At 33.8% G+C, this 14,455-nt stretch overlaps 1 protein-coding gene across 2 annotated transcripts in view; it reads right to left on the bottom strand.

The window, feature by feature from the left end:
* Nucleotides 1-7,362: 7,362 nt before the first annotated feature.
* The window catches only part of LOC121388081 (ataxin-1-like), a 116,416-nt gene continuing 109,323 nt past the window's right edge, over nt 7,363-14,455 (bottom strand). For both annotated transcript variants that reach the window (XM_041519292.1, XM_041519293.1), the window contains exon 4: nt 7,363-8,579. In XM_041519292.1, coding sequence (XP_041375226.1) covers nt 8,112-8,579 — 468 coding nt within the window. In that variant the 3' untranslated portion in view covers nt 7,363-8,111. The remainder of the gene's footprint in view (nt 8,580-14,455) is intronic.

The following is a 14,455-nucleotide window of genomic DNA, read 5'->3' as shown; positions in this document are numbered from 1 at the left end:
TTGAATTTTTCTCCACATTTTACAAACTATTATAGCACACACCAGGACTGTATTGACTATCCCTGTTTATATGTTGGTTTCGAAACTAACATAGACACTTGATATAAACAGGAATGTTGCTTATAAAACGTTTCGTGTTTAAACTCAAGACATTAATAGTGTCTGAGACTTTTAACGCCATGAATATGACATCTTTGGAGATTTGATTCTAGACTATAAAGTTTTATAGGCACATAAATTCGGACTCGAGTCGGTTCCTGTATAAGACTGGTTCTTTAAAAGGTTATCATTTATAATGTATTTTGAAAGTTGACAACTTTTTTTACAAATACAGTGAAACACCTCTTAACCAGACATCCATGGGACCAAGACAAAAGTCTGGTTCTGAGAGGGATCCGGTTTAGAGAGGTTAAGTTATGTACTGGGTTTTTTAAAAGTGACTCTGTAAAACATCCGGAATTGAGGGAATTCTGCTTTGCAAAGGGTCGGGTGTTAAGTGGTTCCACTGTAAAACAAAATTAGGTGTTGGGTCCTGTGAAATGTTTTATGTGCATGTGGCTGCAAAGGCTGGATTAAACTGTCGTTGACCTACTAAAGGCCAGTCACATGACTTACGTGACTTGAAAATTTCAAGTTACAACATGAACACTGTGTATAGATTTTTGTTGGCTAATCCTTGCTACCACAAGTCATTCAGCAATATTTTAAACTTCTTTTGTTAGCTTTTTTTTCTTCTAATTTATGGATATGTGACCTAAATATTGATAAAAGTTGTATATGATGATTGTAGTTGGTTTAATAAAGTATTTGGTTGGTGGGGACGAGATACAAATTAAATGCATATATTTTCAGAAAATATTTTGTTACGCCATTTATTTTTTAATATAACTTTTAAATATTAAGTGTGTGTAGGCTATGTACGGAGTAACCTTTACAAACCAGGGTTGTTGTTTTACAAGGTGTCCTCAATAACAAGAATATCTGCATCTCAATTTGTAATCTTGCAGAACATTTACAAATTAAACATTAAAAAAAAGTTTATTACACTCGCATACAATAAGAGATGAACACCTGTCAAAGAGAGACAAGGACTGGGATGTTGAGGTGGATAGTGCAAGAAGTTAAAAGATAGGAGCTACCAGATCACAGATCAGGAAGAAATAAGATGGAATTCAAAGGAGAGAAAGGAAAGAGGGCAGTGGATTTAAAAAATAAAAAAATAAAAATAAAACAAAACTTTAAATATAAGTGAAATTTATAAGAAAAAAACTTCATTATCTTCATGATAGGTTATAAGGAATATATGCAGTTTTATATGATAAAACTGCAGTTTAATATGATAAAATCAAGTCAAGAATTGGATGATTTGGCAGAACCCCATTTCGATACCCAGTTGCTTGATGCGTAACAAAAAAGAAGTTTGTTTTGTTTAACAACACCACTAGAGCACATTGATTAATTAATCATTGGTGGTGCATAACAAAAAGACACAGCCATACATATATGTGTAATATGTGCCCAACAAAATATTTTCCAATGACCATGAAACACGTTGTCATTACGATGTTTGGACACTTTCACAGATTGCTTGTCAGATCAATACCTTCTTTGGCATTCATAGCAATCTAGATTATGTACAAAAAAATAGCTTTATATATATTTATATTTATACTTTAATATATACATATTTAATATATGTACTCTGATAATAGACATATGTTACACAATATTTACAATATACCACCAGTAATGAGAAGGCAGGCAAGTTGTTGTTGTTGTTTTAAATAAAAGAGTCACATGACTGCCGAGTCACATGACCGCTAAGTAACATGACTGCTAATGGACATATGGAATTAAACACTCAAAGTCTACATGTATTTAAAGACCTTTACGATTTACATTATTACTGTCTGACATGATGTGTTTTTTTAATTAACTGAAAAAAGAAAATTCTATTACACTGTATACATACGGTACATTGTTCATTTTTAAAAAATAATGACTGACAACTAAGAGAAAAAACCTCAGATGACTTAAGTTTAGAAAGGTACTTGATAAGACTTATTAATATTGTAAAAATTCGACTTGAAAGGTTACAAAAAACGTAAGAAATAATTAAAGAAGTTGGGTAAATCATAATGTCACAGGTATTTTCAGATGAGCAAATTATTAAATACAGTTGATTACTTTCCCGATATAAATTTTTAATCATTCAAAATGATTTGATTGGAAATTCACTAAAAATTATTCCAAATGACAAACGTTTGCCGTATCAAACAGAACATCCATTATACACGTCACCAGTGGCATATTCAGGGGGTCAAGCACTTGTGGTCGTTTGCTATACTAGTTTTTGTGCCTAATTGTTAAATGAATGTGATAGTATAGTTTACCATGAAAACCAGTCAAATTGTCTGCAAGTGCTTGCTCTCCTTAACATGTCATGGGTTAGTAAATCCAATTACCTTCGAGTGAATTCTCAAAAAAAAATTCCTAAATATCATACAGTTTGAAACTAATTACTAAATTTAGTTTAGTCTGGCTTAAAATGAGAAAAAAAAAAAGCTTTTGGATATGGATGTAATTTGCAATGGACAGTTATACAAGTTGACGAACTGCTGTTATTAATGGGTGACAAGACTTAAATACATGTACATTGTACATGTCGGGAACACAAACTACAATCCTTTTAACATGTTAACAAAACAATCTGCTGGAGTTTAACATTCACAAAAATTCATTTGCCTACTTTTAACATGTTTACAAAATGGCATGATTTGTCATGTTCACAAAACGTTTCTTTCATTTAACATGTTTACAAAACTGTTTACTTACTTTTAAACATGTTCACAAAACCAAACACTTACTTTCAATGTGTTCACAAAACTATTTGCTATCTTTAAACATGTTCGCAAAACCACCTGCTTTTAACATGTTTACAAAAACCACTTACTTTTAACATGTTCACAATAAATATATGTTAACTTCTTTTTACCATGTTCACAAAAAACCTAATACTGATTTGACGCAAACAAAATCATTTGCTTACTTTTAGCACAGTAGCAAAAGTCTTTACTACAACCCAGCAAGCTAGCTCATACTTAAAGAGTACTTATTCATTTACGATTTTCTACATATTTGGAGTTCTTACGATGCAGGTGCATGCTGTGATCTGACCAAAAGTGCTTTCATATCAAATCCACTGTACTAAAGTGACAATAACTTTTATTAAAAAAGAAACCCTTCATAACATACACAAACACACACAAAAATAATCAAATGTAATGGTTGCCCCCACTTAAAAAAGAAGAAGTTAATATGTATTATTTACCGATATTGATGTTTACCGTTTTAACTTTATTTTTGTGCTTAGATTCAATTACGTGGCAATTAAACAGGAATTCCTTTGCGTTCTCACTAAGCATTAACAGCAGACCTATATGTATACCAAGAAATTCAAATGAATAGGTTTTATCAGGTAACTTTCTTTAATAATTAAAGGGACAGTCCTGAGTTTGCTGCCATTGTTAATTAAGATGTTGTCAACTAACAAGTGACATTTTAATGATTAAAATTGCATATTAAGTACATTATTTCCTGCATAAAATATCAGTACCAAGTCAAACTTATTTCTTTTCTTTAATGTATATTTTTTGATACATATGAAATTATTGGGACCCCAAATCCAGTTTGAATTACTTTCAAACATTTGGATAACCAGAAACATATTAAATATTCAGACACTGATATGCAAAACATGAATCTATTTTCATAGTGTTTTCCCTAGCTTGTTTTAGCATGGTGCAGCACCATGCCTCAATAGTCTAGCACCATCTTGCCTTAATCAGCATCATGCTGCCCTGAGATTAACAAACCTTTTTCACAATTAATTCTAAAATTGCCTTTATAAAACACCCAAAAAGGTATTATTAATTAATAAAATATGCCTTTTATATCTTTTGCCATTCATTTATTAAAGCAAGCACATAAATTACATTAATGTTTATTTCAATTAATTTTTGTGTATTTTTAATGAAAAACAAGTGCCCCGAAAATGGTGAAAATGCCCCAAAAATGTTTGGTTTACCATGCCTTGCCTAATTTCTAGGGAAATCACTAATTCAATATGTAATTTCAGTCATTAAAGGCACAGCCCCTAGTTTCAGCCAGTGAAAATTAACACCACAAACCTGCAACACATTTGGAAAAAGTTAAAACAGAGGGAAGCTAAAATCTGTGATGTTTAAACGGGGTAATACCATCCAAAAATAAGACGAGAGCTTGTCTAACCATTCTCAGATAAAACCTGGATGACCAGAACAAATTCAGGTGTATGAAAATGACTATTCTAAATAATAAAATGTAAGTACCTCTAACTTAAATTATCAAAAATGGATTATAAGTGGTCACACTAAGCCGATAGCTAAAAGCTGATGGGGAATGACAGGTGTGCGCCACGGATAACCACAAGAGACAAGCACCTGTCATGGTTGGAGAGACAAGGACTGGGATGTGGAGGTGGACAGCAGAAGAAGTTGAAAGATATGAGGAGTTGCCAGATTGGGAAGAAATGAGATGGAATTCGAAGGAGTAAAAGGAAAGAGGGCAGTGGGATAAAAAATACTTTTAAAAAATAATTTAAAAAAGGATTTAATAGTGGGAAAATATGTTGTGTTTAAAATCTAGGGTCTGTTGCTTTAAAACATCTTTGTCGGGAAACATTTTACATTGGAAGCAAACGCAAAGCTCTCAAAAGCAACATCACATCAGTTTTACAAGACTTTTTATAACAGTTGTGAGAGTTTAGTAAATTAAAAGAAAGAAATGTTTTATTTAACGACGCACTCAACACATTTTATTTATGGTTATATGGCGTCAGACATATGGTTAAGGACCACAAAGATATTGAGAGAGGAATCCCACTGTCGCCACTTCATGGGCTACTCTTTTCGATTAGCAGCAAGGGATCTTTTATATGCACTATCCCACAGACAGGGTAGTACATACCATGGCCTATGATATACTAGTCATGGTTTAGTGAATTAGGTCACAAGTCTTGATCAGATTGGACGTCATATTTATTTGAAAATAAATGCTAAAACAATTAATTAAAAAAGACATGGCTGAAGTGTTTCTACACCATACTCAAATAAGTTATAAGTTGTTTTTCAGCATTCAGTCTACTTTACAAAAATGATTTTATAAAACACCAATCCCCCCTCCACACTGAAAATTAAATAAAAAGTTGAAAAAATCACATCTAAGCACCTGAAAAGCACACCCCTAACTTACAATTTTCCTCTTGGATTTCTTAACTGGACAAAAGAATATGTTTAAATATCACATAACACCTTCATGACATTACTTGAATGAAAGACAAAATTACAGATCAAAGAAAGACAAAAATTAAAACTGCTGTATGGTGCAATTGTCATGGGAGATAACTACTGCTACATATGTGGTCACCACTTAAAAAATGCAGTAAAAAAAAAAAAAAAATCAAAAAAAAATCTGTAGTCAATGCATTCAAATATTTCACTCAATGTATCCTACTAATTTTACACATATCCTGATTATGTGAATACTACATGAGTTCTGCGCTACTCAAAGTGCTAAATATACCATTACAAAGCATGGTAGAAATTATTTCATTGTAGCAGATGAACAAGTTTGTCATCTTTGTTAGTTTTTTTCATTTCATGATTCAAAACCAGCATCTATCAAGATCTTAATTTTTTTTCAGAAAATAAATTTTATGTATTATCACATTTGACATGTAATAAAATATAGTAGCTATACAGTGTTTAGAAATAATTATTTTCAGTACATTCTTCAACAGTTGTAAACACAAGTATTTTTCGACTTCCAACTTTGTAGTCCAGGCAAATGTTTTTTTTGAGAAAAACATATAAGTGAATTATTTGGTAACCAATAAAATTTAGAATTGCATTTCATTTTACACAAATTTGTAGTCCGGCAAAAAATTAAGAAAAACATGTAAGTGAATTATTTAGTAACCGAAACAATTTAGAATTGCATTTCATTTCACAAAAATCTTTTAATTGATAGTACTATTATATTATTGACACACCAAATGGATAAAGCATTTCAATATGATTTAATGTGTGTTCAGTTATGGATACTGAGTGAAAATACACCATATTTGGTTATAATCATTGTAAACCCAGTAGAAGTTGTATGATCATTGCATGCCTTTCAAAGCACTTGGCATAGTCAGTGTATCAATGTTTAACTCTTAGAAACCAATTCAACTTAAAAAGTGTATCAAAGTGCATTGAATTTAGTATGTTAACACACATTACAAACCAAGGTTATTTTCCTTTAAATTCTGTTATAGATGTCAATAAATTCTCACTTTTTTTTTCACTATTTTTAACACTAATATATACCGTATACACTAGTTTACTTATAAAATAAATTATTTCATTGAGGTTTAACTTCACTTAGTTTTGTGGTTATCATAGAAAACTGGTAATTTTTGTTAAGTGATCTTGGTCATTATAATGAAGACAGAATGTGTCAGAGAAAATGTGCAAACATATTCCTAAATATAATTGCACAACCCAGGTCAAGTAATCACAATAAAACCATATCACAAACTACGTGTATTTACAAAGACAGTTAATAAAGACCATAGCCATGACAATTACCACACCAGTGTTACCATGGCATCACTTTCTGATTTTCCACCCAAATTATCTGCTGTAGTCATTTGCATCTTCCAGTCCATTGTACAAAAGGGGAATAACTCCTGTAGTCTTGCTGAACAACCAATCTAAGAAAATGTGGTCTAAAGCCATAATAATTATGATAAAGGAGTGATATATCATCTTGTACATTTCCGCCCAACCCCTCCCCCCAAAAAAACAAAAACACCCACAAAAAAAATAAAATAAAAAATTGAGAGAGAAGATTTGTGAACAATCACTAGTATAAGATATAAACACAGGAATTAATTAACATTAATTTTTATTGAAAAAAATTGTATTTGTACGTTAGTAACTAGCATACAGCCCAAATGCCAAACAAGAAATTTTTACCTAAACCCCTCCCCTTCTTTAAAATCATCTTACTGCTTAAATATATATATATATATATATATATATATATATATATATATATATATATATATATATATATATATACATATACATATATAATCTGTTTTTAAAAAGTTTTGGATTGTTAACGATGATTTTATTCTTGTAACATACTAGTGTTTGTAGATGTATCATTGTTGAAAGAGTACAGCTGTCAGCATTCCTACAATTTCTAAAACCTTATTACAGATATCAGTCATCCTATTTCAAAATTGGAGAAACTGAACACAAAAAAAACCTCTGCAAAATTATTAACTTTTATTTTGTAGGTGGGAAAAATATGGCCTTCCTTGCCAAGTTATTATTTCTAAAACAGCCCTTTCAGTACCTAATAGCAATCCTTCCTTTTTTCTGCCAACATGTAACACTGAAAAAATATTTTCCTATTTCAATAAGCATGTCACATGATCTCTTATGGTAAAAACATCGTAGTTTAAAAAATATATCACATATTTGAGACTTATTTCAGTTACGTACCATACAGTAAAACAACTGTACTTACAACTGGATTTTAAAAACATTTGTAGCTCAGGGTTTTTACACAAACTTCACTGATACACGTATATACAAAATACTTAAAAACATGAATTAAAAACTTGTCTCAGCAAGAAAAAAAAGTCATCACTTTTAAGCTGTCAACACGGGTGTGAAATTTCCCTGAACTAATGCTAGGCTCTGACTACCAACTGCCATGACAAAGTTGTACAACTTTCTTCTCTTATGACTTCTAGGACTGTCCATTTGGTAGTCTGAGTGCTCTTACAACTAGATTCTCAGTGTAGACTTGATTAGCTGTTAATCTGAGCTCTCCCGTTGTAAGGAGTTGAGGAAATTACAATGCAACCTGTCGAGTTGGCCAACTTCGTCGTGACAGTTAACAGTCTGATATTAGCATAATATATATATATATACATATTATATATATATATATATATATATATATATATATATATATATATATATATATATATAATAAAAGCACTATGTTGATTAATTTTCTGTCACAGAATTTCCGTTGTCCGCTGACTTCGAAGGCATCTGGTCTGATTCCGATTCATTGTTGCGACAATCCGACGCCATCCACCGCCGTTTCCGCGAATCAGAGTCCAAAGATTCACTTTCTCGGTTCTCGGAACCACGACCAGGCGATTTGTTGGATTCATTTTGTTCGTCACGGTTTTCGGAAAACGTCACTGAGTGTCCCTGATTTGGATTTTCCGATTTTGGCGACCTGTCCGCAGTCACTGAAGGGGAGGCTCTCATCTCCGAGGCCTGCTGCTTGCTAATTTCAGCTGCACATAGAGAAACGTCTTTGTGAGTGAGGGATATGCACACGTCGCCTACAGACAGTTTGTGACACTCAAGTCCATACCGTCGCAGTGTCCACTCCGGCGAACAAGACGACCAACCTTGTCCGAACACAAAAAAAGGATGTTCAGAAGTTGCTTCTACTGTTACCTGAAAGAAAGAAAATATTTTTATTTATTTATATATTATATAAAGAAGAATTTAGAAAATTATCTTGTCAGGCTGTTTTAAAGTTTATTTGTATATAATTACAAAAAAGAATTTTCAGAAGTCGTTTTTACTGTTACCTGCTTTTTAAAATTATATTAAATTTATTTTTATTACAAAGAAACAAAAGATGTTCAAAAATAGCTTCTATTGTTACCTGAAAAAAAAAAGAGAAAAAAAAAAAAAAAGAAAAAAATTATATTTTATATAAAGAAGAATTTAGAAAATTAACTTGTCAGGCAATTTAATTTTAATTTGTACACAATACCAAATACAAATTTTCTGTCATTATACTGTTTTATAATGCACAAAAAACCCTGAAATTTATCCTTAGATGAACCTTAGAAAATAATGTCAGTAACAGATATATCCGTACATCATTACATAAAACAGGTCATGGAAAGGACGTTAGAAACGGATTTATGTGTATTTTAAACTAAATATGGTTTGTTGCTGGTAAATATAGGAATAGCTTGTCATTTTAATTTTTTTAATATATCAATGTATAACGGTCACAAATTTAGTATAAATCTGAATGACAAAACCATATACAAGGCAGATTTGAAAAGATGTCTTAAGCAAAGCTGTGATTGCTTCCATGATCAACTATCAGGTGCTCCATCCTTGGGTCAGGGTCAGGGTCAGAGTCAGGGTTAAAGTCAGGGTCAGGGTCAGGGTTAGGGTTGGGGTTAGGGTCAGGGTCAGGGTTATGCTAGGTGATTTTATACGGTTGTTATATATCATATGGAAAAGACAACCCAAACGTGAACGTCATTTTGCACATGGACTATGTAATTACATACACCAGTAGTAAACTGTCTCAAAGAGTCACCTTACCAAGACAAAACTACACCAGTGTTAAGGAGTAAACCTATGGCAGGCATGGACATTGGTAGCCATATAAGACAAGCACTTTTTGTAGTTGGAGAAACAAGGACCGACATGTGTTGGACAGTGAAGGGAAATGTGGGTACTTGGTGTCTTAACACTGTTATTTCGACATCTGATTGAGAAAGAGAACAAGTATGTTTTGTTTAATGACACCACTAAAGCACATTGATTTATTAAACATCAGCTATTGAATTTCAATGAGAAAGAGAAAGACCGAGACTGAGATGAGAGAGAGAAAGACGAGTGGAGAGAAAGACAACCCATATCCACTAATGAGACTACTCTTGCCAATAAACATCAAGGGATCATTAAATTGTATACCGGTCAACAGAAATAAGGGAGAACATGGTATTCCAAGACCACACTTCATTAAATTGTATACTGGCAGACCGAAATAAGGGAGAACATGGTATTCCGAGACCACACTTCATTAAATTATATACTGGCAGACCGAAATAAGGGAGAACATGGTATTCCGAGACCACACTTCATTAAATTGTATACCGGCAGACCGAAATAAGGGAGAACATGATATTCCGAGACCACACTTCATTAAATTGTATACTGGCAGACAGAAATAAGGGAGAACATGGTATTCCGAGACCACACTTCATTAAATTGTATACAGGCAGACAGAAATAAGGGAGAACATGGTATTCCGAGACCACACTTCAGTAAATTGTATACCGGCAGACAGAAATATGGGAGAACATGGTAATCCGAGACCTACATAACAATACAGAGATTTACTGTACAACTGAATGTGAGAATGTTGCATTGATTATCAGCGACACAGTAACTTCCTGATACTGTGGATGAGGGTTCCGGTAGCAGGCAATACTTGCTGTTACTATTTATATGTTCCCTTGTTTCCCTCCATTAATACGGTACATATTCATTTTTATTTTTTTCCGACAGCACAGTACATAGTACAGCAGGGCTCGAACTTAAGAATTTGTCTTCCACGGCCATTTTTTTATGAATTGCTATGGGTGAAACAGCCCAATGATGGCCATTTTGAGCTTGTCTATGGCAATTTTTTTTAAAAGGTTATTTTGCTGAATGTGGACAGATTTCAAATATGAAAATTTTAAATATTGGCATATTATGTATACCAGGTGTATACATTTTTGCCATGGTTGTGGAGCTTTACCAACGGCACAAAAGTGCTATCGGTGATGATCTTCACCTATGGCAATTTATATCTCAACAACAGCAATTGCTGTTGATGCCATTGTTAAGTTCGAGCCCTGCATAGACTACACTACAGGGCCTTCATGAGTCCAAAGTATAGGAATTGAGTACTCGAGGGCTAAACTGGAGCTAAACCCGAGTACCCGACACTTACACTAGATGATGATGAGACTAAGGAATAAAGTGAAATAGCTTTATGCATCTCAATTCCAGGGTACGGGATGTAGTCGGACGCCATATAACCATAAATAAAATGTGTTGAGTGGATCGTTAAATACAAATTTCCTTCCTTAATTCCAGCACTGAATATGGAAGGAAGAAAATGTTTTATTTAACAACACACTCAACACATTTTATTTACAGTTATATGGCATCAGACATATGGTTAAGAACCACACAGATATTGAGAGAGGAAACCCATTGTCGCCACTTCATGGGCTACTCTTTTCGATTAGCAGCAAGGGATCTTTTATATGCACCATCCCACAGACAGGGTAGTACATACCACGGCCTTTGATATACCAGACGTGGTGCACTGGATGGATCGAGAAATAGCTCAATGGGCCCACCGACAGGGATCGATCCCAGACTGACCGTGCATCTAAGCGGGCACTTTACCACTGGGCTATATCCCGCCCCGCTAAATATGGATGCCAAATTATGCCAATGTATTGCATTCCACACATTTAACTTTTGTTTTCTGTTCATGTCTCATAGCCCTATAAGGTAACCTGTGGCAAGCATACGGCAAAATGATGTAAAAAAACAACATGAGTCTTCTTTCTCGCACAGGTACTCGAGTCTTCCTTGACTTGGCCCGTGCTTTTTAATTCTATTTATATTCTATCTTAAAATCTAGTATTCTGGATATAATGCATTATTGTCAGCTTCTTCTCAGTGAGCTGGAAGTACATAAGTCCACTGGCTATCTAAGGACTGAAACTCTTGATTCAGAAAATCAAGGACATCGACTTCCAGCCCTTCGGGCATTAGCGTCACCATATGTGACACCCTAAACCCTGCCCCACACTATTCCCACTCTTTGAACACAAATCTAAATATACATCCAGGTCTTATTTAGGGTTTAAAAAAATAAAAATAAAGGAAAAAAGAAAGAAAAAAGAAAGAAAAAAGGAAGCCGTTTAGCATTAACTGGTATTCAGACTTGTGTCAGGTCAGGCCCCCACACCAGCTTGTGGCAAAGTTGCTTTAAAATAACGTGGCAGAAGATCACTTGATGGTGATCGACTAAAATTATCTCTTGTCCATTGTTAACCTTTCTCTTCGAGCCAACTTCAATGCTGATCTGTCATAAAGGTTAAACATATTTTTAACCAGGAACTAAAGTCTAAATCCTTTGTGGAGCAGTCAGAAAATAGATGTGAATATTATAGTTGGCAACAGAACCAAAATAGTCCAATCTCGGCTAAAGAATTTATTTTTTATTGCCTTAACGTACTATATTTACCTACATATCCACGTCAAGAATAGACAAAAATAGATTATTGATTTCAAGTGTAAATATTTGAACATTTCTATTAGTAGTGAAAATATCTGAATACACTGTATAATGGCAATTTGTAAAAATAACTCGTTCTTGCCAATTTTAAATTGTAATTTTATTACAAAATTTAGTTGACATTTTTGCCAATTACTGGTACATGTACTTTAAGCAGCTAATCCTATGCTTAATCCAATGTCCATTTCATAGTGTGGTGTTGAACACTGACTAATTTGTTCACACATTGTTCATTCAATGAGTTTATTTATGAACAAACTGATATTTCAAAGGCTTACAGCTAGAACTGGTTACTTCCACTTGCTACAAAAATTAAAGTAGTTCAATATTTCGCAACTTTTTCTCTCTCTTTTTTTTCTTTTTTTTAAATATAATTAAATTTGGGGCCATACATGTAACAGGAGGGATAGAAAGTTATGTAAATTGTGTAAATCAATAAAAATTACTTACAAATCTTCCACCACATTTTGAACAAAAAATTGTGTTAATTTCAAAACCATGACTTTGCATATTGATTTTGAATGTTAAAATATGTTAATTTCATAACCATGACTTTGGACAGGATTTTAAATATTAAAATGTGTTAATACAAAAACCATGCCTTTGGACATAACCAGTTTTTGTTGTTGGTCCTCAATTTATGACTTCTTAAAAAATAAACTAAAAAACCCACAACAGAACATAGAGGTTTTTTAATTATCCTGGGGACAATATGTACCTCAGCTGTAGATCATTGAACTAGTTTGTAAGATCGATTACCCTCAATGATAATCCTTTTCACCCATTCAAACCATCCAGTGCACCATGTTTGATACATCAAAGTCAGTTATGTATTGTTTTGCTTATGGGAAAGTGTATCCAAAAGATCCCTTTATGATTTTCTGTAATATTAATCTATGTAAAAGTAGCAGATTCTCATACTGTCTCTGTGTGTGTGTGTCTCAGGTCAGGTCAGGTCAGGTCATAGGGTTTTACACGCACATTCAGAACAAGCAGTTGTAGTGTACGCCTGTCATGGACGCAGGTGTCAGCCTCAGCCAGCTCCTCCTTCCAGGACAGGGTGTCTCTCTCTTTCTCTCTGTTTTTGTACTTATCTGTCCATCTCTCTCTCTCTCTCTCTCGTCTCTCTGTCCATCTGTCTCTGTCTCTCTCTTTCATACACACACATAACACATGGCTATGTAAGAGATATTATATGCACATACTGTATGCATTTAAGTATAAAGCTGAATCTTTATTACAAAACTACATGTAATGTATCCTTTCACTCGTTAATTTGTAAATTTAATACATATTATTAAAACAAACAAAGACATCTGCCTAATGTAGCATTATAGATGAATGGCCATCAACACATTAAGTCATCCCTATGTGGTTGCGGCTGTCTAAAAATCTCCATATATCTCAATCCCACAAGAACCATTTTTTGCACTCTGAAATCCCGGGTGTATTTTGTTTCCAAAAATACTTTTCTGTAAGGGCATCTCACGGATCCATTGTCATCGGGATGGCATCTCTAATTATTCCCCTCCTATCTGATTAAACCGCAGTCTATTATGGTTTACTACTGAGAATTATCATCCAGGAATGGAAAGTTGATGCGATCACATATTCTGCCGTCAATGGGCGATGACGTAGACCGCTACCTGAAATAGCCCAGGCACACCTGAGATGAGCAACATGCGTCATCGTTTGAGTGAATATACCCAACCATTTAGGAATTGATTTCTAAAAAGGGACGTTAATTTACGACAGATTTTCTTCTGTCAATGGACAGCGTCAATGAATGGAGGTAAATATAGGATGCATTTATCTCAGCGATTTTATTGGCCTGACTCCGATGACGTCAATGGCGACAGCATTTTGTCATTGATTTAAGGTTTCTCATCGTTACGGCAAGACCTGCGTATAATGGTATTCGCGAGCCGTGGTCGGATAATTGGAGCGTTCGTTTCCAGTCACCTGATGTATAGTGCAGCACTCGGCACATGACGCAAGCCATTTTTACTACAAACAGAACGAACGTATTTTGTGACCTACAATGGAGGCGGCAATCAATAAACAGAAACAACACAATGGCATCCGCATTTAGGCTTTTCAGAAAAGGAAGCATTGATGCACATGTGATAAATAATGATAATGGTGCTGCATTTGTAAGCAGTCTACGTTTTACAATTACACATTTTTTGCTTCGTTATTATTAAAAAAAAAAAAT

Source organism: Gigantopelta aegis, chromosome 14 (genome assembly GCF_016097555.1).
Source record: "Gigantopelta aegis isolate Gae_Host chromosome 14, Gae_host_genome, whole genome shotgun sequence".
Lineage (NCBI taxonomy): Eukaryota > Metazoa > Mollusca > Gastropoda > Neomphalida > Peltospiridae > Gigantopelta > Gigantopelta aegis.
Note: the sequence above shows the minus strand (reverse complement) of the source record. Positions and strands in the feature narration are given on the sequence as shown.